The 26423-nt window shown below is 47.6% G+C and overlaps 1 protein-coding gene across 2 annotated transcripts; it reads right to left on the bottom strand.

The window, feature by feature from the left end:
- Positions 1 to 10974: 10974 nt before the first annotated feature.
- Positions 10975 to 18146, bottom strand: BPIFA1 (BPI fold containing family A member 1). Of its 2 annotated transcripts, none has more exons than XM_005896919.3 (9): positions 17990 to 18146; positions 16251 to 16425; positions 15942 to 16101; positions 14378 to 14485; positions 13911 to 14060; positions 12981 to 13065; positions 12343 to 12406; positions 11735 to 11810; positions 10975 to 11159 (listed from the first exon to the last, which is right to left on the bottom strand). In XM_005896919.3, exons 2-8 carry the CDS (start codon positions 16408 to 16410, stop codon positions 11770 to 11772), a joined length of 768 nt encoding a protein of 255 aa, XP_005896981.1. In that variant the 5' UTR covers positions 16411 to 16425; positions 17990 to 18146; the 3' UTR covers positions 10975 to 11159; positions 11735 to 11769. The 2 variants fall into 2 exon arrangements, with proteins under 2 accessions (XP_005896981.1, XP_070238219.1); XM_070382118.1 differs by having other exon boundaries at positions 16251 to 16440; positions 17990 to 18130.
- Between the last annotated feature and the right edge of the window lie 8277 nt (positions 18147 to 26423).

Genomic DNA, 26423 nt, shown 5'->3' with positions numbered 1-26423 from the left:
ACTCTGTGGGCCTCTGGAGAACAGAGACCTAAGATAAAGGCAAACTTGGGATGCTGGAAGTGTACCACCAGAGCATCACGAGGCTTTAATGGTTTCAGCCAGCCTGGGAACTGGATGCCCTCCATCCACACACCACACGCACACTCCTTGTATAAATCTCTCCTTGTTCGACTTTTATAGTCTAGGAACAGCCCTACCGCCTCTGAGGGCTCACTGCCTGCCAGATACAGCCTCCACCTGCAAGTTCATTGCTATCCCCTCATTGTTGTTGTTGTTTAGTAGCTAAATCGTGTCTGACTCTTTGTGACACCATGGACCGTAGCCCATCAGACTCCTCTGTTCACGGGGTTTCCCAGGCAAGAATACTAGAGTGGGTTGCCATTTCCTTCTCCAGGGGATCTTGCCAACCCAGGGATCAAACCCTAGTCTCCTGCATTGGCAGGTGGGGTCTTTACCATGGGGCCACCAGGGAAGCTCTCCCCATTGTACATAAGGAAATGGAGGTACACAAAGGTGGGAAGACTGGCTCAAGTTCACCCAGCTTTGGGGACAAGATGGCAGGATTTGAATTCTAGTTCATCGGACTCTGAAACTTGTGCTCTCAGTCTTTCAGCCATCATCTGCTGCCACCTTCCCTTGCCTGCCACAACTGCATTTATGTTTCGCAATATCTGCCTGCCCCTGAGATTACTATTTACTTGGCACGCATTTTGGTAAATGGAATCAGTTTCAAACTTAAATGCATTTGATTTTCCACTTCTAACAGAAAATTCTCTAACACTACCAAAAGTCAAAGAACAATATCGCTTCTCAGAAAAAAAGGTGACAGCAGAATTATAGTGATGAGATAATGGCTATAATTAAGATAAGATAAAGTCTATAATTAAGCTTCGTGAGCACTTATGCACCCTTGTGTGAGCTAACCCATTTAAGCCCACTCCAATGTCTGGAGTTGGGCACTTTTTTATCCTCATTTTGTGGATGATCCTCCTTCAGAGAGGTGACATACTTTTGCTAAAGCCACGGTGAGCCACAGCATGAGTTGTAGAGCTCTAGCTGGGAATGTCACCCACTCAAGGCACCTGGGGGGGAGAACAGGCAGTGGCTGGAGAGGCGTTCAGGACGTACCCAAATTCTGCGGAGGACTGAGAAAGAGCAGAAGGGGAATCCCTTTCTCACTCCCAGCGATGGTGTGGGAGGCAGCCCGGCTTCTGGAAAACCTGCACCAAGCTCTCTGTCATGCACCAAGAAAGGTGAGGAGCTCTTTCTGAGTGTGACTGACCTGGAGGACAAATCTCTTACTGTGTGGGTGGCTGTGTCCCCTGGCACCGGCAGAGGCTCCAAAACCCAGACCGAGTGAGTTCTCAAATCCCTTTGTGTCTTTTCTGAACTTGGGACCTCCCTGGCCTGTGAATGTCTTGCTTTGGGCTTATCTCGACTTCCTGGAGGCTGGAAGGAGAGCCCAGGGACCCATCTAGCACCTCTCTTGAAGTCACCCCACAGAGGTTCTTGTGTTCACTCGGTCACCCGGTCCTCCAGGAGAGGAGAAAGAGGGAGTTAGTGGGTGACCCAGGAGACCCACCTGGGAGTTGGGGGCATCCAGGGCCTCTTTTCAACATTCCCCTTTGTGTTGGGAAGGGTCGTTCAGGACGCCCTCCTGCCCGTTATCTCTGCACTTTCAGCATCTGCAGCCCCTGGGAGAGGTCATTCTGGGCTTTCATGGGGTTCTGACTTCTGGCCTGTTTTCAGTCATTTCTCACCTCCCCAGCTGCCTCTGGCCTCTCCCCCAAATGGTGTCTCTGGCCTCCCTCCTCTCCATGCCACTGCCAGGCCTCAACTCAGGCCTCATCATTTCTTCCCTGGGGCAACTGCAGTCAGTCTGGTCTGGCCCCCTCATATCTCCTCTCTGCAGTATAGCCAGAGACCTAGTATTTTCTTAAGAAAGTTTCAAACACAAAGCAGTTAGTTTTACATATAACACTACATATTACCGCCTAAATTCTGCCCATCCATATTTGTTTGATGCATTTCAGACTAAATTGCAGATGTGAGTACCCTTCCCACCAAGTCCTCAGCACGTGTGTGGTGACCTGGAATTCAACCTTGCTTGCAGCTGGGCTCTCGGCTTGAAGGAGGCCAAGGTGTACCTGTTTCCGGTTGTCTGACACCTGGAATCCAACATAGGCTGCCTCCTCCATGATGTTCAAGTTCACCCCAAGGAGATCAAAGTTGTGTGCCCGTGAGAAAGTGGGGGCCACGTCAGCCCTGGCCTCCCAGATTGGCTCCCTGGGTCTCTCTCCAAAAAAGTTTGGTGATGACGTTGCCAAGGCAACTGGGGACCAAAAGGGTCTGAGGCTCACAGTGGAACTGACTGTTCGGAACACACAGGCTCAAACATCACAGCCCTCAAGGAACCATGCAGGGACAGAAAGGAGCAGAAAGACATTAAGCACTTTGGAAGTATCACTTTTGATAAGGCTGTCGACATTGCCTGATAGATGCACACTGGTCTTTAGCTAGAGAACTCTCTGGAACCATTGAAGTGATCCTGGGGGCTGTCTAGTCAGTGGGCTGCAGTGGAAAAACTTTCAGTACACAATGAGAAGCGCAGATCTTAAGTGTTCATTTGCTGAGATTTGACAAATATGCACACCTGTGTAACCCAAACCTGTATCAAAATACAGAATTTCGCCATCCCCTTAGAAAGTTCCCTTATGCCCCTTTCCAGTCAATTTCACACCCTCTGTCCCCATAGGGGGGGTGGGTTCTCATTTTTTCCTACCGTAAATTGGTTTTGTCTGTACTTGGTTTTCATGCAAACAGAACACGCTGTACGTACCCGGCTGCACCTGGCTTCTTTCCCTCAATATACAATGAGCTTATTTACTTATTCTTTTATGTGCTTATTGTTTGTTCTCCTCCCCCATCACCGGACGAGGAGCTTATGAGAACTGCAATGTGGTCCTGTCCACTGAATCGCCCCCAGCACATTGCCACGCTATGTGGCGCAGAGTAGGGGCTCAATACGTGCTGGCTGAAAGTGCAGCAGTGGTGACCGGCGCCTGCACTCTTTTCGAAAAAATGTCTTTAAGAAAATCAAGTATGAAAATAATATACAGAGGGGACTTCCCTGATGGTCCAATGGTTGACTCCATGTTTCCAGTGCAGGGTGTGTGGGTTCAATCCCTGGTTGGGGAACTAAGATCCTGCATGCTGCACAGTGTGGCCAAAAAAAAAAAAAAACAACAACTCACTAAATAAAATAAAATAAAAAATGGCTTTATAAAAAAGGAAAAAAGAGGTGTATGCTAGGGTAAAAGTATAACAAAATAATTTTAAAATGATACATACATACATACACAAAGATTTGTGCATTTCATTTGATATACATTTTACCTTAAAGTTAAAAAACATGTGCAACTACCGAACTCTAGTCAATGAAATGTTTCCTGGAGTGTTTAAAGACATAGTGGACTGCTATCTGCAATTTACTTTGAAATGCATAAAAAATAAGATGGAAGGATGGATAGACCTTTATGTGATAGGGCAAGCATGGCAGATTGTTCATTATAGAATCTAGGTGTAGGTATATGGGTTTTTTTTTCAATTTCCTGTATGTATAAATATGTTCATAGTAAAATTATTTTCAATTTCCTATATGTATAAATATGTTTATAGTAAAATGTTGGGGGAAAGTCATACATATATAGGATAAAAATTTCACCAATACAGAAGGATGTTGAGTGAAGCCCAGGTGCACAATTTCCTCATTCCAGCCACTCTACTCCCTTGGAGTTTTATTCGTTGTAGATACTTCCTGGTCTGTCCTTCCAGAAAGGACTTATCCTTTTGCAACAATCATAGAAGGATCAACCCACTCGGTGTTTTGCACCTTGTTCCCTCACCCATCATTAATGTGTCTTGGAGGTTTTCCCCACATCAGCACATATAGATTGACTCTTTCATTTCACAGGCTGTATCGTACCATAAACTTTCCCCCTGTCTCCAATAGTGAGCATCTCACGCACATGAATTCACACCCTTTTCAGTGCCAGATGGCACCTTGAGCCAGTCCTCCCACAGCTCTGATCCTCTGCTATGAGAGGGAGTGGAAAAGCACAGCACAGAGTTGTTCCACTCTCAGGCCCAGGGACTGGCCTTTCCCAACCTCGTATTAGTCCATCATCTGTGGGGGTTGTCCCCTAAGGGGGTGGGACCCATCCTGTTGGCTGAAAGCTGTTCTCTAGAGCAGGGGGAGCTGTGAGGCTCTGCCCAGTTGAGGAGGGGTGGGGGGATAGTGCCAGCATCTGTAGGCCACTCCTTTCACTGCTTGGGCCGACTTGCTATTCATATTAAGTTTGCTCTCTGTGGGCTCAGCCACTCCAGAATTCTATGTGATATGGACTGAACTGTGTTCCCCTAAATTCATATGTTGTAGCCCTAACCACCCAATGCCTCAGACTGTGAGTGTATTTGGAGACAAGGCCTTCACCGAGGTGATCGAGTTAAAATGGAGTCATTAGGATGGGCCCTACTCCAGCTGGCTGGTATCCTAATAAGAAGAGGAGATCACACCAGAGGCGAGGTTGCATGGAGGGGCCACCATGTGAAGAAGCAACAAGAGACAGGACACCTGTGAGCCAAGGAGAGAGCCTCAGAGGAAACCAGCCCTGCCGGGACACTGATCTTAGATGTCCAGCCTCCAAACTGTGAGAAAATACATTTCTGTAGTATTTTCTTATGGCTGCCCTACAAAACAGATGCAGTCATAATTCGTGGGAAGTTTCCAAACTATAAATAACTGGAGTCCATGGTATTGCAGCGGATCATAAGGCCTCAGCCGATACTTAAAATGCTGTCTGTTCCCAGTTGTCCTAATCCTCAGCCCTTCTGCTGGGCCAAGAGGCTGGTTGGTCACCTGAATGGATGGTATCACATCAGGCACTCACTGCTGGTCCTTGTTGGTGGCAGGTCATACCTACCTTCGGTGGCAGTTACTAAAGCTGCTTTGGCATTCCCAATCTCTAAATCTTATTTCTTCCAGGTCCATGATTAAATTATTATGGCATCTTCCTCAGCCCACAAAACAGTGACTATCTGGCCATTTCTCTCTTTTCTCAATTGGATGACCACGTGTGCAGCCTGAAGTTTGCCCACTTCAGGATTCCTTCTCATTCTCATCTTTCAGGGTCACTCCTGAGTGAGCAGAGCTATAGTGAAACAGCATCTGTTTTCAGTTTAGACCAACTTCTTAAAGGATCACGCTCAGGTTTTTTTCTCCTCCATCAACTGGTCACGCAGCCATAGGTGTGAACCAAGAGAGAAGTGGAAGGGCAAAAACACGAGTAGGTGACATCTGTGACACGGGAGATGGACGTCCGGCCTCACGCTCAACTTATTCTTGCAGCTTATTTATGCCCCCTGGACCTTAAACTCAAGCTAGATGTACTACTTCTACCTGATGTTGGATGGCTACAGGTCCTGCCTGACCTTATGACTTGCTGGGTAACTGTGCCTAGTGCATGATGGGAAGCTCTGGCCTCACGGTCACTTGATGACCAATGAGGAGCTGTTTTTTCTAATGGTGTACAGTTCTCTGCTGAAGATGGCATGGGGCTTGTCAAACACTCGACATGGCATCTTTATCTATCACAGATACCTCTAGTACCATGGGTTCTGTCTCATCACATGGCTCAAACAAGTGCTGCTTAAACTGTAGCCTGAAGCTGCTGCAGAGCCCTCGACTGCTCTGGGCTCAACTCAAAACTTGCACAGAGTAGATGCTCAATAAATATTCCCCTCTCTGGGTGAATGGAGTATGGGGGCGGAGGGGGTGGAGATACAAATGCAAATGCCACTAGGGTAAATTTTCCAGAAAAAAAAAAATACAGAAAGCCCAGTTAAATTTGGACTTCAGCTCACAAATGAATAATTCATAGTTTAAATATGTTTCATGCAATACTGGGGACATACACACAAAATATTCATTGTTTGTCTGAAATTCAAACTCAACCAGGTGTCCTGTATTTTTATTGGTAGATCAGGCACCCTACTTTTAGGGCCAAGCATTTAATACCATAAGACAGTTTGGTATGCTGGAGGTGCGGGAATAGGTGAACGCATTTGCAATCAGTACCCAATAGGAGAAGAATCAGTAAAAATGAAAATGTGCTGATTTGGTTGGAGGATAGTGAGTCTATAACCCCTGACAAAGAGCTTGAGCTCTAGAGTTCGACTTCCGGAATCTGAAACTTGAATCTGCTGCTCACAGTCTGGATGACTTTAGGTCATAGAGTCCTCATCTCTGGGTGAGGATTAAATAAGATTCTGCCTTTAAAGGGTTTAGTAAGGTGCCAGGCTCACCATTACTGCCAAATAAATGTTCATTTTCAAGATGACTGCTGGGTTGCCATGCAACAGCTCTCTCTAGTGGTCACAGGGCTATGTGAGAGTGCTGGCTAGGGCCCTGGAGGTCTACTTGGCTTCTGGCTATCCAGAAGCCAGGCTTTCCAGGCATCAAGAAACTGGTCCCCCATTAGAGGATCTGAGGATCTGATTCCAAGATTCCAATCATTCACATGTCACCTCCACGATTTCTGCCCCAAACCAGCCACCATTACCTTATTACTCCTTTCAATTGTCTATTTTTAAAGAAAATCTATTGTAATAGGAAACGTCACAATTTTCAATTAAAAGTCCCAGCATCATCAACTTTCAGAAATAGAATGTAACCACAAAGTAGATATAAGTGAAACAAAAAAACGTGAAATTTCATGGAAAAGTGTGGTGAGAGTTGGAGGATCTCACTTTCTCTCTCTCTCGATTGTAGCCAATTCACCCAAAGTACTAAAGACAGACTAGCCCCCAAGTGAGACTTTCTTCATGCTGCAGTCACAAGAAGGGAAAAAGAAGCAACAGAGAACAAAAATGTTTCCCCGTTGGGATTTCATGCTCTGTCTGAAGTCATCTCACAAACCATCAGCTCTGGAGGAGACAGAGAGGGCAGAAATGTTGAAACTGTGCCCTTTATCTCCACTTCAGTCAGAGTATTTCTACTTTTATTTGATTTGAATGTAGTGGGAAGGAAAAACTGCTTTTAGACAAACAGTCAAAATAAAAATAACACAAAATCCAAACTGGATTGCAGCCACTTCCACCTTATTGGGAGGCTCAAGATTTTAACTAGGGAGCAAAGTCTCATTTGCTTAGGAAAACATGCTTCTGAGCCTTTGGCCATTGAGAGCAATGCCCAGGGAAGCATCTGGAATGGAGAGGGGAACAGTGGTTTTTAAAACATGCCCACAAATTCTTTGATGTGCCCTTCAAAGAGGGGACTAATTCTCCCTTTGGGGGTGGAATGGATTTAGTGACACACTTCTAATGAAGAGAAGATAGTAGAAGGTGATGATGTGTGACTTTTAGAATGAGGTCATAAAAGATTCTGCAGTTTCCCTTTCTTTTTCTCAGATCGCTTGCTCTGGGAGAGGCCAACTGCCATGTTGAGAGGACACTCAAGCAGACCAATGGAGAGATCTGAGAGGCAAAGTACTGAGGGTAGATTCTCCAGCCCTGGTTAAGTCTTTGGAAGACACAGTCCTGGAAAACATTTTAATTGCAACTTCATGGGAGACTCTGAGCCAGAATCACCTAGCTGTTTCTACATTCCTGACCCACAGAAACTGTGATAGAATAAAAGTTTATGGTGTTAAGCCAAAAAGTTTTGGGGTAATTTGCTACACAGCAATAGATAATGAATACAAAGGGAAACTAAGGGAACCAGGTATTCAGCTGCAGCATAAATAAAACAGCACCCTTCCTGGGGAGAGAGTTTTCTTCTGAAACAAGGACTCATATGCTAAAAGTCTCCCATTTCATAGCTTAGAAGACCGATTCCCAAAGAGGAGGATGCCATGCAGTGAGTTCTGCTCTGCTGCATTGCAGCTAAAGCTCAAGAGGGCCATGGGATTGTGACTGGTCTTGGCTACTTTGCATTCGGGGTCACATGCAAGTGGGAGTGGGGTCTGCACCAGCATTCCGTCTCTGGCTCTTGCTCCACTGCCTTATCAACTGCCCAGGTTCTCCACTGTGTCCCTAAGAGGAGTAGGAACCCTCCCTGCACCCTTGCATCCTTAAAAAAATACTCATGTATTTATTTTTGGCCGTGTTGGGTCTTGGGGCTGCGAGAGCCTTCCCTAGTTGTGGCAGATGGGGTCTACTCTCTAGTTGGGGTGGGTGGGCTTCTCACTCTGGTGGCGTCTCTTTGTGGCAGAGCATGGCTCTAGGGCATGTGGGCTTCAGCAGTTGTGGTGCGCAGGCTCGGTACTTGGGCTCTTGGGCTCTAGAGCACAGGCCCAATAGTCGCGGTGCATGGGACGAGGTGTTCTGTGGCATGTAGACTCTTCCCGGACTGGGGATCAAACCCATGTCTCCTGTATTGGCAGGCGGAGGTCATAGGACTAACTGCCATATCGAAATCTGGAGAGACAATGAATACATAGAGTTATAGTCAAGAACAGCTTACCTGAAGCAGAGGCTGCTGGAGCTGGTAACTTGTAGGAACATTTAAAAGGTAATTATGACAAGTTCCTAAAAACTTGAATGTGGACTAGCTTGAGAGTCCACAAGATTCCTGGGGATCCAGTCTTAAGGCCTGCGTACCATTTTGACAAATGTCCTTAGGGAAAGACAGTTCATATTGACTGGCTGAATTCTGAGTCAGGTCATGTCAAGACAGCCTTGGGAATGGGCTCATCCAGGGAACTAGTGGACCGGACGAAATATGACAGTTCTCTGGGAATGAGGCTTTGAAGTTGTTCGATCAATCCCCTTCTGCTGGCCTCCAGTGGTTGCCAGGCTACTGGTTTTCACCAAGATTATGGGATTTTAGTTTTCAAGTCTACTGTGGAACTGGAAAGTGGGAGATGGGTAAGATAAAATGTCCTGGAAAGTGGGAGATGGGTAAGATAAAATGTCACAAAGCTTGATAAAATGTCACAAATTTTCAGCAGTTTTTATTGAATAAACACCTCCTCCCCACCCAGATGCTGCAAGTCTTTTATAAATTTTAAGAGGTCTGAAAAAATTGGTTCTGACAGTTTTTTCCAGTTTTCTGATTGCTTTAGATAGCAGACGATTTTGGAAGTCTTTAACCTGCCGTTGCCATTGCCACTGACATCCTTGTGGAGAGTTTTTAAAAATGTGAAAATGTCACTATTAAAAGTCGTAAATGTGCTCTGACTAACCAGGTCACTTGGCAGACTGTCTTGTATCCAGGGGAATGTTTGGTTAATTAGAAATTGAAATTGTTAGGGGAGAGAAAAGACCCACTAGTGAGCTATAGGAAGAAGCCCAGGGAGCAGTGGGAAGAAAATAGTAACCAGAGATGGACAGTGGATGTGTGTCCAGGCAGGAATACAGTTTGGTGCCAGGTCAGAGGGCAGCAGGGTCAGTGCTGATGGTCCCCCACAGGTGTGTGTGTGTGTGTGTGTGTGTGTGTGCTCATCTTTATCCACCTTGATTCTTGGGGCTTCAGCCCTGGGAGACTCTCAGTCCTGACCAGGAAAGATATGCCTGGGTTCTCTCCAAGTCAGGTCCTGATTGATGGTTTCCAGTCTGGAAGTTCCTTTCTGTATTTCAGGTCATTCATAGTTGTAACAATCAATTCAGCTGCTTACAGAATTTAACTTATTCATCCTGAGCTTGAAGATATTCTACTTCTGTGAGTGTGAAAAATACTTCCCCTCTTAAATCCTCATCAGAAGACATATATTGGTTTCCTATAATAAACCTTCTTGCAGTTCTGAACCCCTGGACTGTCCTCCCTTGATGCCATATTGGTTGGTGGCAATAGAAAGTGGAGATTGTGGTGGGTCCAGACATGATGGCAGATGTTTGGCAGTGGTTGAGAAACACCAGCCTGAATCTTCTAATTCTCACAAAGTTAGTGGGGTCTCCCAATATCTGTGATGTTGCAGTCCTTAATTTGCCTTTTTGTCATTCTGTGACCTTGTACAAGTCATTCATATACAACAACCCAGGGCTTCCTCTATGGAGTGAAAAGGTGGGGCTGGTCCTCTAAGGACCTCAAATAATGACAGCATGTTTATTTTTTATTTGAGAGGACAATGTTCTTCAGCCTACGTAGCCCTTCTTCTTCCTTCTTGCTTCCAGTTTTTCATAAAACTTACCTGGATCCACAGTCTCAACTTCCTTATATCCCATTCTCTTCTCAGTTCCTTAAAATCAGGTTTCTTTTTCTAAAAATATGATTCTCACTCAGGTCATCAATAATCTTTTCATATGCAACTCCTCTGACCCTTCTCTGTGCTTGACTTTCCCAAGCCTTTCAGCAATGAACACTGTGGTCTAGTTTGTCCTTCCTCCTACACTTCCTTCCTGTCATCTTTATCATCCTTTTGTTGAAAAAGCAGAGAAGAGGCCAGTATTGACTGGAGGCAAACAGGCAAAAGAGCAGTGGTAGACGACTTGCATCCATCAGATTCCTGGACGGCTTCCTGGGGTCTCCCAGGCACTTTCATGCAGCGTGGCCACAGCTAAAGGCATGATCTTCCTGCTGCAATCAACTCCTCCCCCCACGTTTCTGGTTACCTTTGGGATCCCCCATCTGAGACACAGACGGGAGTCTCACCTGCTCCCCCACCTCTACCCTTCTAGGTCCACTTCCTGAACATCTCTCTCATCTGTCATTTTCATTTCTTGTGAAACGTCTTGTGTATCATCACCTTTGTCTGGAGAGTTACATTTATCCAACCCCTTGTGACACATCCTAAGAACCCCAGAGCAGTCGTTCTGAAATCCATGCTCATCTGAACATCCTTCTGTCCTATCTAAGACCATTAAGATCTTCAACGTAAGGTTCAAACTCTGTTTTACAGCTCCAGTCCCTCAGGCCAGGACTCTTTCCCACCTGTGAGCCCTCCAGTGATGGTGAAGAATGACAATATCTTATGCAGAGAAAGGGCAGTTTTATTTGGTGATGAACAAGGAATGACACATGCTTGGTGGGAAAGCAAAGGGAGAAGTTTCCTTGGTGAGAAGGCTGCTCTGGTCTCCAAACATGGCTGTGTCATTGTCCAGGACATGGGCCAGCCTTCTGTGAGCCCTCGGGCAGGCAGTGAATCCAGCCTCAGGAAACGGTTCTGTTGGGAGAAGACCCCAGACAAAATGGAGACTCAAGGTCCTTGAGTCTAGATGGTATTGGCCCATGATCAAACCTGCCCTCCAGAGGGTGGGGAGGAGGCTGAGACCCTGGAGCTGGGGGTCTTGTCTCCAGCCACCGGGGGAGCCCAGACCCAGAGTCAGGGGGCTCCTTGTGCATGTGCTTGAGGGAGTGCGTGTCTGTGTGTCCATGTGTATTTGTGTGTGGCGTGTTTGCACATGTGAGTATAAAGGTGTACGTGTGCTGATGTGAGATGTGTGCATCTGTATGTCTGTCTGAGTAATCATGGTGTGTCTGGCACTTGTGTGTGTGTGTGTGTGTGTGTGCGTGTGTCCCTGACCATGTGTGCCTCCCTCTGTATCTGTGTTGTGGTGCCACTTGTGTCTCTCCACCACTGTCAACCTTTCTGCGGACTTCTCTCTGCATCTCAGTGTTTGTCTATAAGGCTGTTTGTCTTTCCCTTTGGATGGCACTGTCCCAAGCCCCTGCTGCCCTCACCAGGAGGAGAACAGCCGACCATCCCCCAGATCCTGTGGAGTGTGGAGCAATACTCACCGGCTCAGCAGAGGCCAGGTCCGTTCCTGGAAGTCTTAGACCTTGATGACAAATTGTAGCCCATGGATCAGTGCGTCTGAAAAAAAAAAAAACCAAAAAACAATAACCACAGACCAGAGGGAAGGAGCTCAGGGATCTTCATGGTCCCCAGGGGCCTGGGAAATGGGAACTCTGAGATTCAACCATGCTCAGGCAGGGCTTGAAGGGGACTGTGCCTCCTTCATCAACCAGCCCAGCTATTCTTAAGTTATGGCTGATGTGGGAAGACAGGCAGGGTCTATGTCTCAAGATGATCCTGATAATTCAAGGTAAAAAAGAACTCCAAAATGGGGAGACCTGAGGCTGGAGGGCCCTAACTGTCCCATGTGTATGGGGACAGAGCTCCCTGGCAAAAAGCCCTGCTTCTGCAGAGGGGAGAGAGGACCTCCCCTCTCTGGTCATGTCCAGAGAGAGGACCTCCCCAAGCTGGTCATGTCCAACTCTTTTGTGACCCCCTGGACTGTAGCCCACTAGGCTCCTCTGTCCATGGGATTTCCCAGACAAGAATACCAGAGTGGGTAGCCATTTCCTTCTCCAGGGGATTTTCCCGACCCAGGGCGGGTACTTACTGACAATGGAATGTACCAGAGTGACGTCCAAGCGGCTGAGAACTGCATTGACCAGGGGGCACACCTGAGCCGGGGCGGAGAGGAGCATTAGGCACCTTGGGAGACACGGGCAGCAACCGCATCCTGAGCATGGGCTCCCTGGAGAGATCCTCTGTCATCTGTCTGTGTCTGAGAGTGTCTAAGAAATCCCACAGATGAACCCTCACATGTCCACACTGGGTAGACGGAGATGATGAAGGCAGGGATGAGGTGTCCAATCACAGAGTGAGTGGTTGTTCACTCCGTGATTTGGCATCTGTTTCTGAACAGGGTGGACTGCTCTGGGAGGGGTGGGTTTCTGGTCATAGGAGATCCCGAGCATAGGCTGGGTGAGCCTTGTCTGCAGCCATAGTGGGGGTGGGCTGGAAGCTTCTTGGGGCAGGAGCCCATCTGTTTCAGCTGTAGTGTGGATACATAGAGCGCCTGGCCCAGAGCAGAAACCAATCAGTACATTTTGAAGGATGGGAAGAAGAAACATGGACAGATGGATCAATGGACAGACAGACTGAGAGCCTCAGAAGAGCTCACCCCAGGGGCTTCTTTTAGCCTGAGAAGTTCTAAGATCCAAGGACCAGGAGGCGCACTTTACCTCCACTTACCTTGCCTTGCACCAGCCCAGGAAGGACATCATTCAAGATGCCAGTGAGGTTGTCAACAAAGCTTTGAATGGGGAGGGAGCCCAGTCTGAAAGAGAAAAGCATGGAGCGTGCAGGGGCCTGGGGCTGGTATGGAGAAGCACGGGTATGGGCCCACCGCAGTCTCAGTACTGATAAGGGGACCTGGCCTTGTGCCCCCACACCCACGTGCATCCATCACAAGGCGCCCATCCAAAGGGAGCGACACCCTGCACAGCAGTGTGCACACTAGGTACTTGTGGAATAAACACTCAGTGCCAGCACACAGTAGGTGTTCAATCAGGCTCTGTCGACTCCATATAGGAATGAACAGTGCTTAGTGTGCAGTTGTCATGAGGATTCAATGAGACAGTACATGTGACACACACATGTGTGTTCAATAAATGCTAGTCATGATGGGGGTGACTCCTGTATTTCATACCTGCCTCCCTCTCCCATTCAAGAGTAACTGAAATAATTACCCTTGTGAGTTCCATAGCTATTTTACTATTCACTGGGACAAAGCATGCTCACATTTATTATTTTTGAGGATTCTCTCAATAACACCGATATAGCTCCATATTACAATTATCTGAGTAAGCTGAGACTCAAGTTGGATAAGAACTGTTCAAGTTCACACAGGGAGCCCTCCATCCCTTGCCATACCCCTCAGCTAGATGGGGCTTGAACTCAGATATCTTGTTGCCTCATCCAGCATAAAATTGGTCAGCCTGGCCTAAGAAGCGATAGTGACCACTGACATTCATCCGTCCATCTGCCCATCCATCCATCCATCCATCATCTCACCCTCCCACCCTCCCACTCACCCATTCTCCCATTGTTCCATCTGTCCAAGCATGCACCCATCATTCCATCGTATTGTCTCAACAGGAGCAGCCACCCCTCTGGCCTCACCCATCAAGCAGGGAGATTTGCAGGCTGCCAGGGGAGTGAGTGCAGTTGCCAACAACCAGGTGGACATGCTTCTGCTCATCTGTCACAGCTAAGAGTTCCACGGTGATGTTTAGCTTTACAGCCAGCTTCAACAGACTCCCCACCAAGGACCTGCAGAGGAGACAGTCCGTTGTAGCTGAGCTTCCATGTCCCAAGGCAGAGGAGGTTTTCTTCTGGACAGAAATGCCAGTTTCGACTCATTCCATCTTGCCCACAACTCTACTTGTTTCAATTCCTAGTAGGCTCAAAGAGGCCAAGTGAGTCTCCTAAGTGAGTCAAGGTTGCTTAGCATAGCAGCAAACGAGCTGATGTTGGAGGCTCAGGTCTTTTGGATAGACTCCAACAGCTTTTTTCTTTTTTACCACTCACAATCATCAGGGTCTCTTTTGGTGAGCCATCCTCCCATCCCCTCCTTGGAGTCCACTCACGTTTTCACATTGAGGATCATGCCCAGAGGGATGGTGACATAGAGACGATGGCCATCAGGGCTCTGCACAAGGCCAAGCTCCAGCAGCTGAGGGTTAGTGATCTTCAACCTGCCCAGGGAGAAACACTGGAGTGAGAAACATTAACTCCTCTAGTCCTAAACTTAGAAACCACATCTACTCCCACCAGGAGCATCTCAGAGATGGAGCTACCCATAAGGTGGGATGGAGGAGACATGAGGGGAGTCTTGCAACGGTAGCCACATGAGTTTTGAGTCTCGCATCAGTTTTTCTCATCCTCTGCACTGGGTCATATCCCTCTGCTCACCTTAAGTCTATGAGGTTTTCCAAGATAAGAAACTGTGTCTGGGTTATATTTGCATCCTGTACACCAGCTCAGAGCCTTACAAAGAAAGGGGCTACTTTATTTTGGCTGAGTTTGTGGACTGATGAGCAGGTGGGTGGATGAATATGTGGGTAGATGCATGGAAGAGAAAGTGGCTAGATGAAGGGCAGATGGTCAAGTGGATGTATGGGTGGGTAAGTGGATGAGTGGATGATGTCGGGGCAACTGAAGTAAGTCCTTCACATTTAAGAGTAGGGATCATAAATCTTGCTGAGTCCTTTAATGGCAGGTCAATCAATAAAGTTTATCATGAAGATAGAGGAGCAGGAAGCTGGGGAGAACTGAGAGAGGGGGGACGTAAGCCTCTTCTCTGAGGCCTTTTCTCTTCTCTGAGCTAGCCTCTGTGTCAGATGATTTACATTTTCTCCAGTCCTCCTGACAGTTCTTCTCTGTGGCTACCAAAATCTTCATTTTACAGATGGAGAAACCAAGCCCAGAGAGACTGAGCACCTTGCCCCGGGTCACCCAGCAAGTACATAATGGATACAGAAATCAGACTCAAGGCTATCTGTCTTCAAGTCAGAGGCAAGCATCTGGGGGGAAGAGGGGGGAGGAATCCTGGGAATGGATTTGATCCAGTTCTGTACAGGACCCAGTCTTGCCAGCTCACTTTCCACTCTTGCTCTTTGTTAATTGGATTGTTCCACGGACATCACATGATGATGTCCCTAAGGAGAATAGCTTACACTTTCTTGCTTACATCAAAAGCCATTGTGTTCACTAGTGAGGAGAGCAACTTAAGAAGGGATTCCACCGATGAAGAGAATGAAATTATCATAGTGGAGTGGAAGAAGCCTTGGCTTTGGACTTAAGTCAGTTAGAGTCGGAACCCACACTCTGTGCCACTCTGGTGGTGTGGGCACAGGCCCCTTTCTGTGCCTCCACTTTTCTATAGAACTAGGCATTATTAAATTGACCTCAGAGGACTATGGTGAGGGTTATAGGTGATGCTGGAGATCCAAGCTGTGCTTCAGGACTGGGAGCGATTGCTGGTTCAGGAGAGCTGCTGCTCCCTGCCAGACTGTGAGGGGGTCTCAGCCTGAGTCCTGGCCTCATGTTCTGATGACCCCACTCCCTCCTCCAAGGCCACTACCTGGGGCTGGCTGGTCTCCAGCAGGAGATCTCTGGTGGGGTCCAAGGCCCTGTTTCAGGGCTACTCACTCAATGATGTTGTTCAGGAGAGGGGTGAGTGAAGTCACTTTCCCAAGCAGGCCCCCCAGCAGACCACTGGGAGCGTTCCCTCCGGTCTTCAGGATGTCCAAGAGTGGAAGGTTTTCGAGAATGCCCAACAGACCCTCAGAGAGCAGGCCATTGCTGAGAGCTGGAAAGGGGTGTGGGATGCTTGGGGGTCAGATCTGACAATTATGGCTCCTCAGCCCTTGCCCCCTTTAGCCCCCTTCCCAACCATTAGATGATTGCACACACACACCCACACACACCTGGAAGAAGTTGTCACAGACTCTTACTTACCACCTGTCAAGCTTCCAGCAAGATCTGGGGGACTCGGGGCCAGGGCTGGAGTCACAGCCAAGGGCAGAGTCTGGCCGAGGGGCACGGGCAGGGCTTCTAGCAGGGCCGTGGTCTGGGCCAGCAGCCCACAGAGGACAACGAGGCTCCCGATGTGAAACATCCTCTCACTCAGGATCTGCGGAAAGGACCACTGTGGCACAGATACTAGAGAGGAACCCATCCACTGCCTGCCCCCGCCCCAGCACACCAGGGAGTGGACAGCAACAGCTAAGGCATTTAATCTGAGCCAGGTGTCAGGCTGAGTGCTCCACATTCGGTGACTGATTTCAGCTTTACTTTTAAGATGTGGACACTTAGCACCTGCCTTGCACCAGTGAGGCAACGGGGGTCTAGTGAGTTTAGGTAACTTTCCCCAAGGTCACAAGTACACACTGGGGATAGGATTTAAAGATAGCTCTCTCTGCCCGGGGGCCTCTGTTTAAATTAAGTGACCATCAGATTTACTTTCCAGCTGGGCTTGCTTACAATGTATTGAATGAGACAAAGCAAATTAAAAGGCTTAAACGTGCTAGTGGCTGAGGAACTCCACTGCTTTGTCACCATCCTCCTTAAGTCCTTTGGTCTGCGTGTAGCCCGTGGCGCTTTGTGGAAGCCCTTGCAAGTCACAAGACTATCAAAGGTGGCAGGGCTATAGCTACCATCTCATTCACACCAGTGCTGGGGAATCCTGGGAACCATCCAAAGTCCTCATTCCACAAGGACAAGAGGACCAGAGAGGGGTAGTGATTTTCCCAAGGTCAAACAGCAAACTAATGGCAGAACTGCAGTTGGAGGAAGGTGTCCCTCTCACCCCAACTCTCCACCCCCACCAATATACACACTGTCTCGTCCACGTCTTTCTCTTTTCCCTCAAGGTGACCTGGACGAACTTCCTGGGCAACCTCTGACATCTGCCTCCCTTTTGCACCAGTCCCCTTCCCAGATGGCCACCATCCTTCTCCAGGGCCTTTTTGGTAGTCAGTAAAGGTGTCGAGAGCTGGAGCTGGCTCCCACACTCTGGAGACACTTGGCTGCTTCGGGCAAAATCCCATAAACTGGCTGATTTGGCCAAAGAGCCATCACTGTTGCTGCCACAGGAATCGAAAGGGCTTTTTGGTCCAAAGAGCCAGTTGTGGCTTCCTTGAGAGGTAAGCTTGGCTTGGGGCCTCTGAATCTCTTTTTGGCAACAGATCTTTTATGACTCCAATGGAAGCTAAGGACGCTTGGTCCCAGAATAATGCACCAAAATGTACAAAACTGGGTGGATTGTAAGAGGTTGCTGGACGATGGTCTGGATACACAATGGAGCGAGGGTGTACCCTGAGCAATGCACAGTGGTAAACTCAAGATAAAACTCCGTAGAGACTGGGATTTAGGGCAGGAGGGGCACGCCCGTGAGAGATCCCTAGCTCACGTGCAATTTGAGCAGTGTACCTACAGCCACGTGCTCCCTATCACCATCAAATAGCCTGCTGCCAAAAGTCTCTACATTGATGTCAATGGTCTCTTAGGGAGGCAGAGTGGACGGTTATCACCTTTCCCCCGCTAATGGCAAGCTTTGGCTCTCTTGGAAGACCCCCAAAGAGTGATCGGAAGTGCAGCCAGCCAGTGATGCCACAGTGTGGAGGCTAGCACAGCTGCCCCCCGAGACAGTAGCGGTGATGGGGTGTGGGGGTAGGGTGGAATGCACAAAGTCTCACCTGGCTTCTCAGAGGTCCTGGCAGCTGTTGTGGTCTCCTTACTTTGCTGAGAAGGCAGCCTTTTTTATAGTGTGGAAATCAGGAAATGAGTGATGGGGAGATGGATTTATAGATGATTCAGAATTCGGCAATCTGTTGCTGTCTTTCAGGGCTCTCCAAAGTAAATAATTGCCAGTCACAGTGTAGGTGGGACCGTTAAGCTGTTTGATTGACAAGTTAAACAGAAAAATGAGATGCGGATGTTACTCAAGATTTCATGGTTTCATGAGTGGGGCTGAGGCTGGGAACCCTTGCTCCAAGGTGGCCTGAAGATTACGTTTGGAACACTGGGAGAGGCAGCTGTTGGAGCCCTGGAAGGGACCTCAGTCTCATCGTGGTTTAACTCGCTAAGTCGTGTTCGACTCTTTGCGACCCCAAGGACTATAGCCCTCCAGGCTCCTCTGTCCATGGGATTCTCCAGGCAAGAATACTGGAGTGGGTTGCCATTTCCTTCTCCAGAGGAATCTTCCTGACCCAGGTATTGAACCCACCTTTCTACTCTCCTTCTTTGGCAGGGGGGTTCTTAACCACTAGCGCCACCAGTCTCAGTGTTGTTGTTCAGTCGCTCAGTCATGTCCAACTCTTTGCAACTCCATGGTCTGCAGCACTCCAGGCTTCCCTGTCCTTCACCATCTCTCAGAGTTTGCTCAAACTCATGTCCATCGAGTCGGTGATGCCATCTGACCATCTCATCCTCTGTTGTCCCCTTCTCCTGCTTTCAGTCTTTCCCAGCATCAGGGTCTTATCCAGTGAGTTGGCTCTTCGCATCAGGTGGCCAAAGTCTCATCTCCAATGTAGAAAAAGAATCGAATTATCTCTGATTTCCCTACATCTGGGACGCCCCTCGGTTCCAGGGCGGGGGTCTCCTGACTTCTGAATCCCAGTTGCATGACAGTCACATGCTGGGAGCTAGACACCTTCACTGAACCCTGGAGGGAGGGGTTGCTGCTCCTCCTTTGCCGAGGTGGAAACTGAGGCTGCCGGAGTCCAATTCCAACAATCAGGGGTTCAACCTGAAGAGATGACGGTGTCGGCCAATGAGACAGCCTCTCAGTTTTCTATGGACTGCCTGTTTATTCCAAGTTAAAGATTCTCTTTTATACTTTTACAAAAACATTAGGCCAGAGGTTTGACATTTTCAGTTCCCCCTCTCCCAGATTTATTGTCTCCATAAATCATTGTTGCTCTTCAAACAGAGTTCCTGCTTCAATGATTCTTATCATCTATTATCTACCTCTTCTAATGTGTCCTATAGTTAACTTGTGATTACATTGTAACTCATGCTACATTCCTCAGTTTACTACTTATCTTCCTAAATCCTGTTTGCCCCTAACATCCTGAGCTCACTATCTCTTAACAAGGCTTCTAGCTATAGTGTCTCTAAAAATTCCTAACTTCTATAAGCTATAGTAAAATATGCTAACTTTACAATATTTCTTAAATGTTTAACTTCTAACTATTTTAATTATTTCTAAGCCCTAAATTCAGTAAACTCCTTTGCCATAAACATTCTCCTCACAAATAGGCTTCAGATATCAATCCCTCCCATGGCCTCAAGCTACCGCCTATGTGCTCATCCTGGAACACTCTTTTGTAAAAGTCCTTGAACAAATGTCAATGATTAACTTTATGAATTATTTTCTGAGCACAGCCGCAGAAGGCTTTGTACCTTCTCATGCTCCTCTCAAGACCAATAAGCACCTTAATATTCCTTTTCAGTCAACTCAGCTGAGGAGAGGAAAAGACAAGTGAGAATTACAAGGCCTAACTCCTTCATCCCGGGATCCGTGCCTGCGGAATGAGGAGAGGGGGCTGGGGACCGTGCCTGCATTTTGTCAGTAATGCCTAACGCGGCTCCCGACATGAGGCCCAGTGGGTACAGGTGCCCAAGGACTCAGAGAAGATGAGGGCAGAGTTAGTTGCTGCAGTGCTTACTCCTGGACAAATGTCTCTTTGAGTAACAAAATACAAAAAAACTATAAGGGACTAAAAATAACTGCATGCATTTGCAGTTGGGGCAAATTATGGACAACACGACATAAAAAAAACCCTAAACCCATCTGCCACTTCTGAAAGGCTGAGAACCAAAACCGGGGGGCGGTGGTCGGGAGCAAACGTTGGGTACCGCACATACCCCCTGCACCAACACCACCAAAAGGGTGGGCAGACCATTTAAGCCCCTCTCCAGCCCAACCCCTGGACACACCCCCTACCCTCACCCCCTAGAAGGAACCAGAATGCCCCGCCTTGGGGAGGGAGCAAGGGAGCCTGTTACGTATTTTCGCTTCCCCCTGCTGTTAGCAGGGGCCCCAGTAAAGTCTTCCCTGAACTTATTGTCTGGCCTCTAGTCAATTTCTATTGACTAAGGAAGGCCAAGAACCCTGGTCAGTGTCATTAGGACTCAAGCTACCGGATAATAATCACAATAAAAACTATGACAATAGCTAAGGCTTGCGGAGCTCTGCCTAAATGTCAGGCCCAGCATTGCTATTTTTCACATCCAGCCCTTCACGAATCCTCATAGCCTTGTGTGGGGTGGGAATGAATACATCCATTTTGCAAAGGGGGAAACTGAGGCTTGGAGTCTGAGGCGATGAGTCCAGAGTCTCACGGTGGGCATGGGGCCCAGGTATCCATGCTCCAGTTCTTTCTCTTGATCACTGGGCTGAAACGAGGATGGCTTGGACATGCTATGACCATTTTGTATCCCTCCATCTGTGAATGTCATGCTCCCACTTGTATAACCTGAAAAAGGCTACCTGGTCTCCGAGGCCTGAGGGATTGTGTGGCATCCTGATCTCTACCCTTACCCTTTTTTCTCCCCGTCCCCAAATGAAGGTATGAGGAATTTGTTCCCACCCCTTGGGTCTTTGGAGTCTGTTTTACAGATGAAAAAAAAATGAGGCACAGGGAGTTCCAGGTCTTAGTCCAGTGAGAGCAGCTCTTGTCTTGTGGAACCAAACACCTTATAAGCAAAAGCAGACAGTGAAGGAGGAAATGCACATTTATTGAGGACCTACTGTGTGCCAGATGTTTCCATACATGAACTTCATCTTTGACATGATTGGTTGATATGGTTGAACCTCAAATGTCAGAGGAGACTAAGGTTCAGAGAGGGTGATTATTGCCGAGGAACACACAGCGAGTGAGTCATGGAATCAGAATTCTCCCCCGTGTCTGATGTCCTGGTAAACAGTGAGCCGTGCTGCCCTCCCTTCATTTCAGACCATCACAGGAGCTACTCCTGCTTCCTGTGAGTCTGGCTGATGCCTCTAGGAGGCTGTGGCTTTGAACTCAGTTATCCATTCAAGCACATACCAGACTGTTCCTACAGCCTGTGTGTTGACAGTCACCCTCAGAGGGGCCCCCTTTTTATGTTATTTTGGTACAGCTCTTCTGGACTGGGTCACATTGTTACTATCTTTTGGGGAAACAGAGGCAGATAAGTCAAGGAATAGATTCAAGTTTGTTATTGGACAGCTAACAGCCAAGCTAGGAAGTTACATTTGTGTTACAGCAGAAAGGGGATGGCTTTGGGCACATATTGCCCTGGTTCAAATCCTATGACCCTGGGCAAGTCCCTCCAATCCTTTGAACCTCAGTTTCCTCATCTGTAAAATGGGGAGTTAGTATCTACCTCGCAGGGCTGTGGGGATAATGTCTAAGGAGGGGGTTTATGTTCAGTTCATAAGCTCATGTGTTTACATGTTTTTTTTTTTTTTAAAGTTAAAAAAGTTAAAAAAATGTACTATCTGTTTGGCTGTGCCGAGTCTTAGTTGCGTCATGTGGGATCTTTTGTTGCAGTGTGTGGACTCTGGCTGTGGCGCACAGGCTCCAGATTGCGCAGGTCGGTAGTTGCAGTTCTTGAGCTTAGTTGCTCTGTGCATGTGGGATCTTGGTTCCTAGACCAGGGATCAAACCCGTGTTTCCTGCATTGGAAGGTGGATTATTAAGTCCCTACATGGTTTTCTTTTTAAATACATAATCCCTTTATTTTTTCATTTATTGTATTTTGGTTGCATCTTACCACATGGCATGTGGGATGGTTCCCTGACCAGGGATTGAACCCAGGCCTCCATAATGGCAGCATTGAATCCTAACCACTAGGCCACCAGGGAACTTCCCCTACATGTTCCCCCTCCCCCGCCCCCTAATGTATGTAGAGTTTAATATTTCAAGTATCATTTTGCTGAATAACAGAACTGTCCTCATTTCCCCCTGGCATTTTATTTCTGTTCCAGGGGCTTTATTGGTGCCAGGGCATCTGAAGGAGGCTGCCCTGTCCTTGTTTTGACTGGAAATGTAGAGACAGCCACACCCCATTTAGTCCCTTGATGCCTAAATGCTGTGCTTTCCTTTCTTCCTAAAAGCCCCTTCGAGTTAACTTTTTAAATTATATTTTCGCTTTTATTTTTAATCGGAGGATAATCGCTTTACAGTATTGTGCTAGTTTCTGCCATAAAACAACACGAATCAACCACTGGTATACTTAACGTGCCCTCTGTCTTGAACCTCCCTCCCACCCCCACCCCATTCCTTCCCTCTTATTTGTCTGCACTGGGTCTTGGTTGAAGCCTGGGGGAACTTTCATTGCCAGGTATGGGCTCAGTCATTGCTGCAGGCAGGCTTAGTTGCTCCATGGTATGTGGGATCTTAGTTCCCTGACTAGGGGTTAAACCTTCATTCCCTGCATTAGCAGGTGGATTCTTAACCACTGGAACATCAGGGAAATTCCATCCCTTTAAATTTAGCCTTTACTTTTTACTCTTTTGCTGGACACCCAAAAGTGTCCTGTGTCGCGATTCCTTGGGCCTTGGGCAGGACCTTAGCCCATCTGTCTGGACTATGACCTTCCAGTTGACCTTCTCTCCTTGGGGTCCAGCCATCTTTCCTGGCTCTGGAAGGGAATAGGGGCACAGACTCTGCCCATTCTGGAATCCCCCACTTCGACCTGGGGTTTCTGCTGGCCCTCCTCTCACGCCAAGGTTTGCCTGGGGAGAAACAGGAGACACTTCTCAGAACCCACGACAATTATGTGCTCTTCAGTTTCTCTTGGACTCTCACATACTCCACCAACAGGGAGATTTTCTAGTCCTGGGAGCAAGAAACCTTGCTTCAATTAGCCATATGCATACTATTCTTAATGGATACCATTAGACTATACATTAGACTATGCTATAACATAGTCATATACATGTTATTCTCCTATGTCCCACATTTTGAAAATGAAAAACTCAGGCTTAAAAAATAATTAACCTACAGTAAAATTGACTTTTTGGGGGGGGTGTATAATTCAATGAGTTTTAACACATGAATAGTTCTATGTAGCCACAATAATAATCAGGTTACTACAGAACATGTCCATCACCCCCAAAATACCCTCATGCCGCCCTTTCAGAGTCACTCCTTCCCTTCTCCCGACTCCCTCCCGCCCCTGCAACTGGCAACCACTCATCCGTTCTTTGTCACTGACGCTTTGTCAGAGACCCAGGCTTCGCAGACTCAAAAGCCTTCTCTCAGCTTCTGCTGCAGTTGCCCTTCCTGGAAGCACCGGTGTGGCTGGTTTCCCTGCCCCGAGCAGGACAAGGGTCATGAGGCATCAAGAAGTGTGGACAGACACCCAGCTAACATTTCAAGACAGTGTTTTCCGCTTTGGTGACGTCAGTGCCTCCTGTTGTGTTTCTCACAAACTGGAGATTGTGCCCTTTTCATCCTACATATCAGACTGTGATTGTGTTGGGGAGTCTTTGCTGGCATTGTTTTGTGAATCAAGAGATCCCTTTTTAAAGGGCAGAGTTCATTTTATTTTTCAATTGTGCAAGGTCTGCTCTCCAGAACTTGAGAGTGGGATGCTAGCTCTGTCCCCTGGGAGCCAGAACTCTGTATGGAAGCGAGAGGAAGTCGTTACAAGCATAGGCGGGCAGGGTCTGGAGCAAGCATCTGAGTATTTGGGGCTGAATATCTGCTTCAATTACCCCCTACCCCAGACCCCGGTATCATATTAGAGGTCCATTGTGCACCAAGCTCCTCCAGGAGAAAACATGATGAGTCCACAGCTCTGTGAACCTTAAAACAAAACAAAACAAAACCCAGAATTTAAGAAACCCGAGGAGGGCTCTTGAGAAAGGCACTCCTGGCAGGGGTCAGAAGAAAGGTGGACAAAAGCCACTTTCACCGAGGGACCAGGCAATCTCGCTGGAGGATGAGGCCCAGCCCTCCCGTGTTTGCTCTCTGAATCACAAGCAGGAAAATCCTGTAAACTCAAGGCTGTCAAGGGGAATCTTTTGTGTGAACGTGGGCGTTTAGGGTTGCAAATCCCCAGTGAAGCATTTTGGATTAGGGAGTCTGAGTTGAAAGATGGAGACGTGAGTATCGCTTGCCCTATTCTCATCTCTGAGCTGTTGACACCTCCTTGTTTGAGCTTGTCAGTCAAGCTGAATGAATATTTCATCATTTTCCCCTCAAGCTGAATGAATATTTCATCATTTTCCCCTAAGTGTAGGGTGTGTGTAGGTGGGTGCAGGAATGTTGGGAGGGAAGACTGAAGTGGGGGATCCACAGTGGTCAAAGATGTGGGCTCTGGAGTCTGGCTGCTTGAGTGCAGTTGGCTTGGTCATTTCCTGGCTGTGTAAGGAGAGCAGTTTTGAATAAGATAGCAGTTTTGAACTTCATGGGGTTTCTGTGAGGATTTGATGAGATGCTGGATGCAAGCTCTGAGCACCAAGCTTGGCATATGCTGAGTCCTTAAATGTGTGTGTTACTGCTATTAATTGTGTGTATGTTGTTTCCTCTTTATTTCTCAGTATGCTCTTCCTTGCCTTGGGTGGAGGAGGACAGGAATCTATATTTAAGAACCGAGGGCCTTCTCTGGTGGTCCCAGTGGCTAAGACTCCGAGCTCCCGATGCAGGGGGCCCACGTTCAAGCCCTGATTAAGGAACTAGGTCCCACATGCCATAACTAAGAGTTCTCACATTGCAACTAAAAAAAAAAAAAAAAAAGAATTGAATAGTCATTAATCAACTTATTAACAACAAATTAAATGACTTTTAATTAGCACTTTCCGTGGACCTAGCACGTGTTAATCATACTGCAACTGCTTTTGTGTATTCCTGCAAATATCCTGCAGGGTAAATAGTTTTTATTTTCAAAATAAAAATTTTTGGTTAAACTATAACATAAATGGGAAAAACGCACATAAGTGAATAGCTCAATGAACTTTCACAAACTGAATGCCTTCCCTGTAAATCAGCACCCAGATCAAGAAACAGAATGGCATCAGCCCTACAGAGCCCCTCCCTCTACTTCTAGTCACCAAGCATCTCCCCAAGGATAACACCAACTTGACTGCTGACTACATGGATTAGGTCTGCTGTGTGGTAGCTTCACATAGATGGGAGATCCGTGTTTTGGAGCCTGGCTTTATTAGGTGTGTGAGATCCATCCATGCAGTTGAGTGAGTGCAGGTAATTCTCTTTACTGTAGAGGATTCTGCTGGTGACCTTCCCACAAGCTAATTATCTATCCACTGTATTTATCCTTTTTTTGGATGTGCACTTAGGGAGTTTTCACTTTGGGGCTCTTATGACTATGGCTGCCACGAGCAATCTTGGACAGATCTTGTGGGATCCACAGACACGTATTTCTGTACTTAGGGGCGGGATTTTGGGTCAGAGGGAGGAATATGCTGCCCTTTTGGAGATGCTGCCACCTAGTTTTATGAAGTGGAGTTATGACTCACCTCCCTCCAGCCGTGTGCTGGCTCCTGTTGCTCCACGTCCTGCAAGATTTCTATCCCCTTTCTGCAGGGGAGGAAGACCAAAAGGTTACGTGCCTTGTCCCTGACATAGCCAGGGAGTCCTAAGACCAGGACTTACCCAGCATCTAACCACGAGTAAATGTGCCAGGCCGATGCTGGGGGCGGGTACGGGGTGTGTGGTCACTGGCTGCCCTGATGCACATGTCCATATGCTCACGGAACTTCATATTGGGTTGAATTGAACTTGAACGCAGATCTTTTTGGTGCAATGTTTCTACTTTACCACTCTATCACCATCCTTCACTCCCTTGGAATCCAGCAGAGCGGTTGGCACATATTAGATGCTCAATAAAGTGAAAGTGTTAGTCGCTCAGTCATGTCCAACTCTTTGCAACCCCATGGACTATAGCCCTCCAGGCTCCTCTCTCCATGGAATTCTCCAGGCAAGAATACTGGAGTGGGTTGATGTTTCCTTCTCCAGGGGATCTTCCCAACCCAGGGATCAAATCCAGGTCTCCTGCATTGTGGGCAGACTCTTTACCATCTGAGCCACCAGAGAACCCAGGTGCTTAATAAACATGGGTTCAATGGATGAGAGGATGAGAAACCTCAACAGGACCCTCCCTGCACTGTTGAGC

Source organism: Bos mutus, chromosome 13, assembly GCF_027580195.1.
Source record: "Bos mutus isolate GX-2022 chromosome 13, NWIPB_WYAK_1.1, whole genome shotgun sequence".
NCBI lineage: Eukaryota > Metazoa > Chordata > Mammalia > Artiodactyla > Bovidae > Bos > Bos mutus.
This window is presented reverse-complemented; position numbering and strand designations above follow the sequence as displayed.

Coding starts and splice junctions, on each gene's coding strand:
- BPIFA1 (XM_005896919.3), bottom strand. CDS start 16,410: ATGTTTCACATCGGGAGCCTCGTTGTCCTCTGTGGGCTGCTGGCCCAG. Junction 13,066..13,910: donor CAAATCTCCCTGCTTGATGG/GTGAGGCCAGAG, acceptor TTTCTCTTTCAG/ACTGGGCTCCCTCCCCATTC. Junction 11,811..12,342: donor TCTGGTACATTCCATTGTCA/GTAAGTACCCGC, acceptor TTTTTTTTTCAG/ACGCACTGATCCATGGGCTA.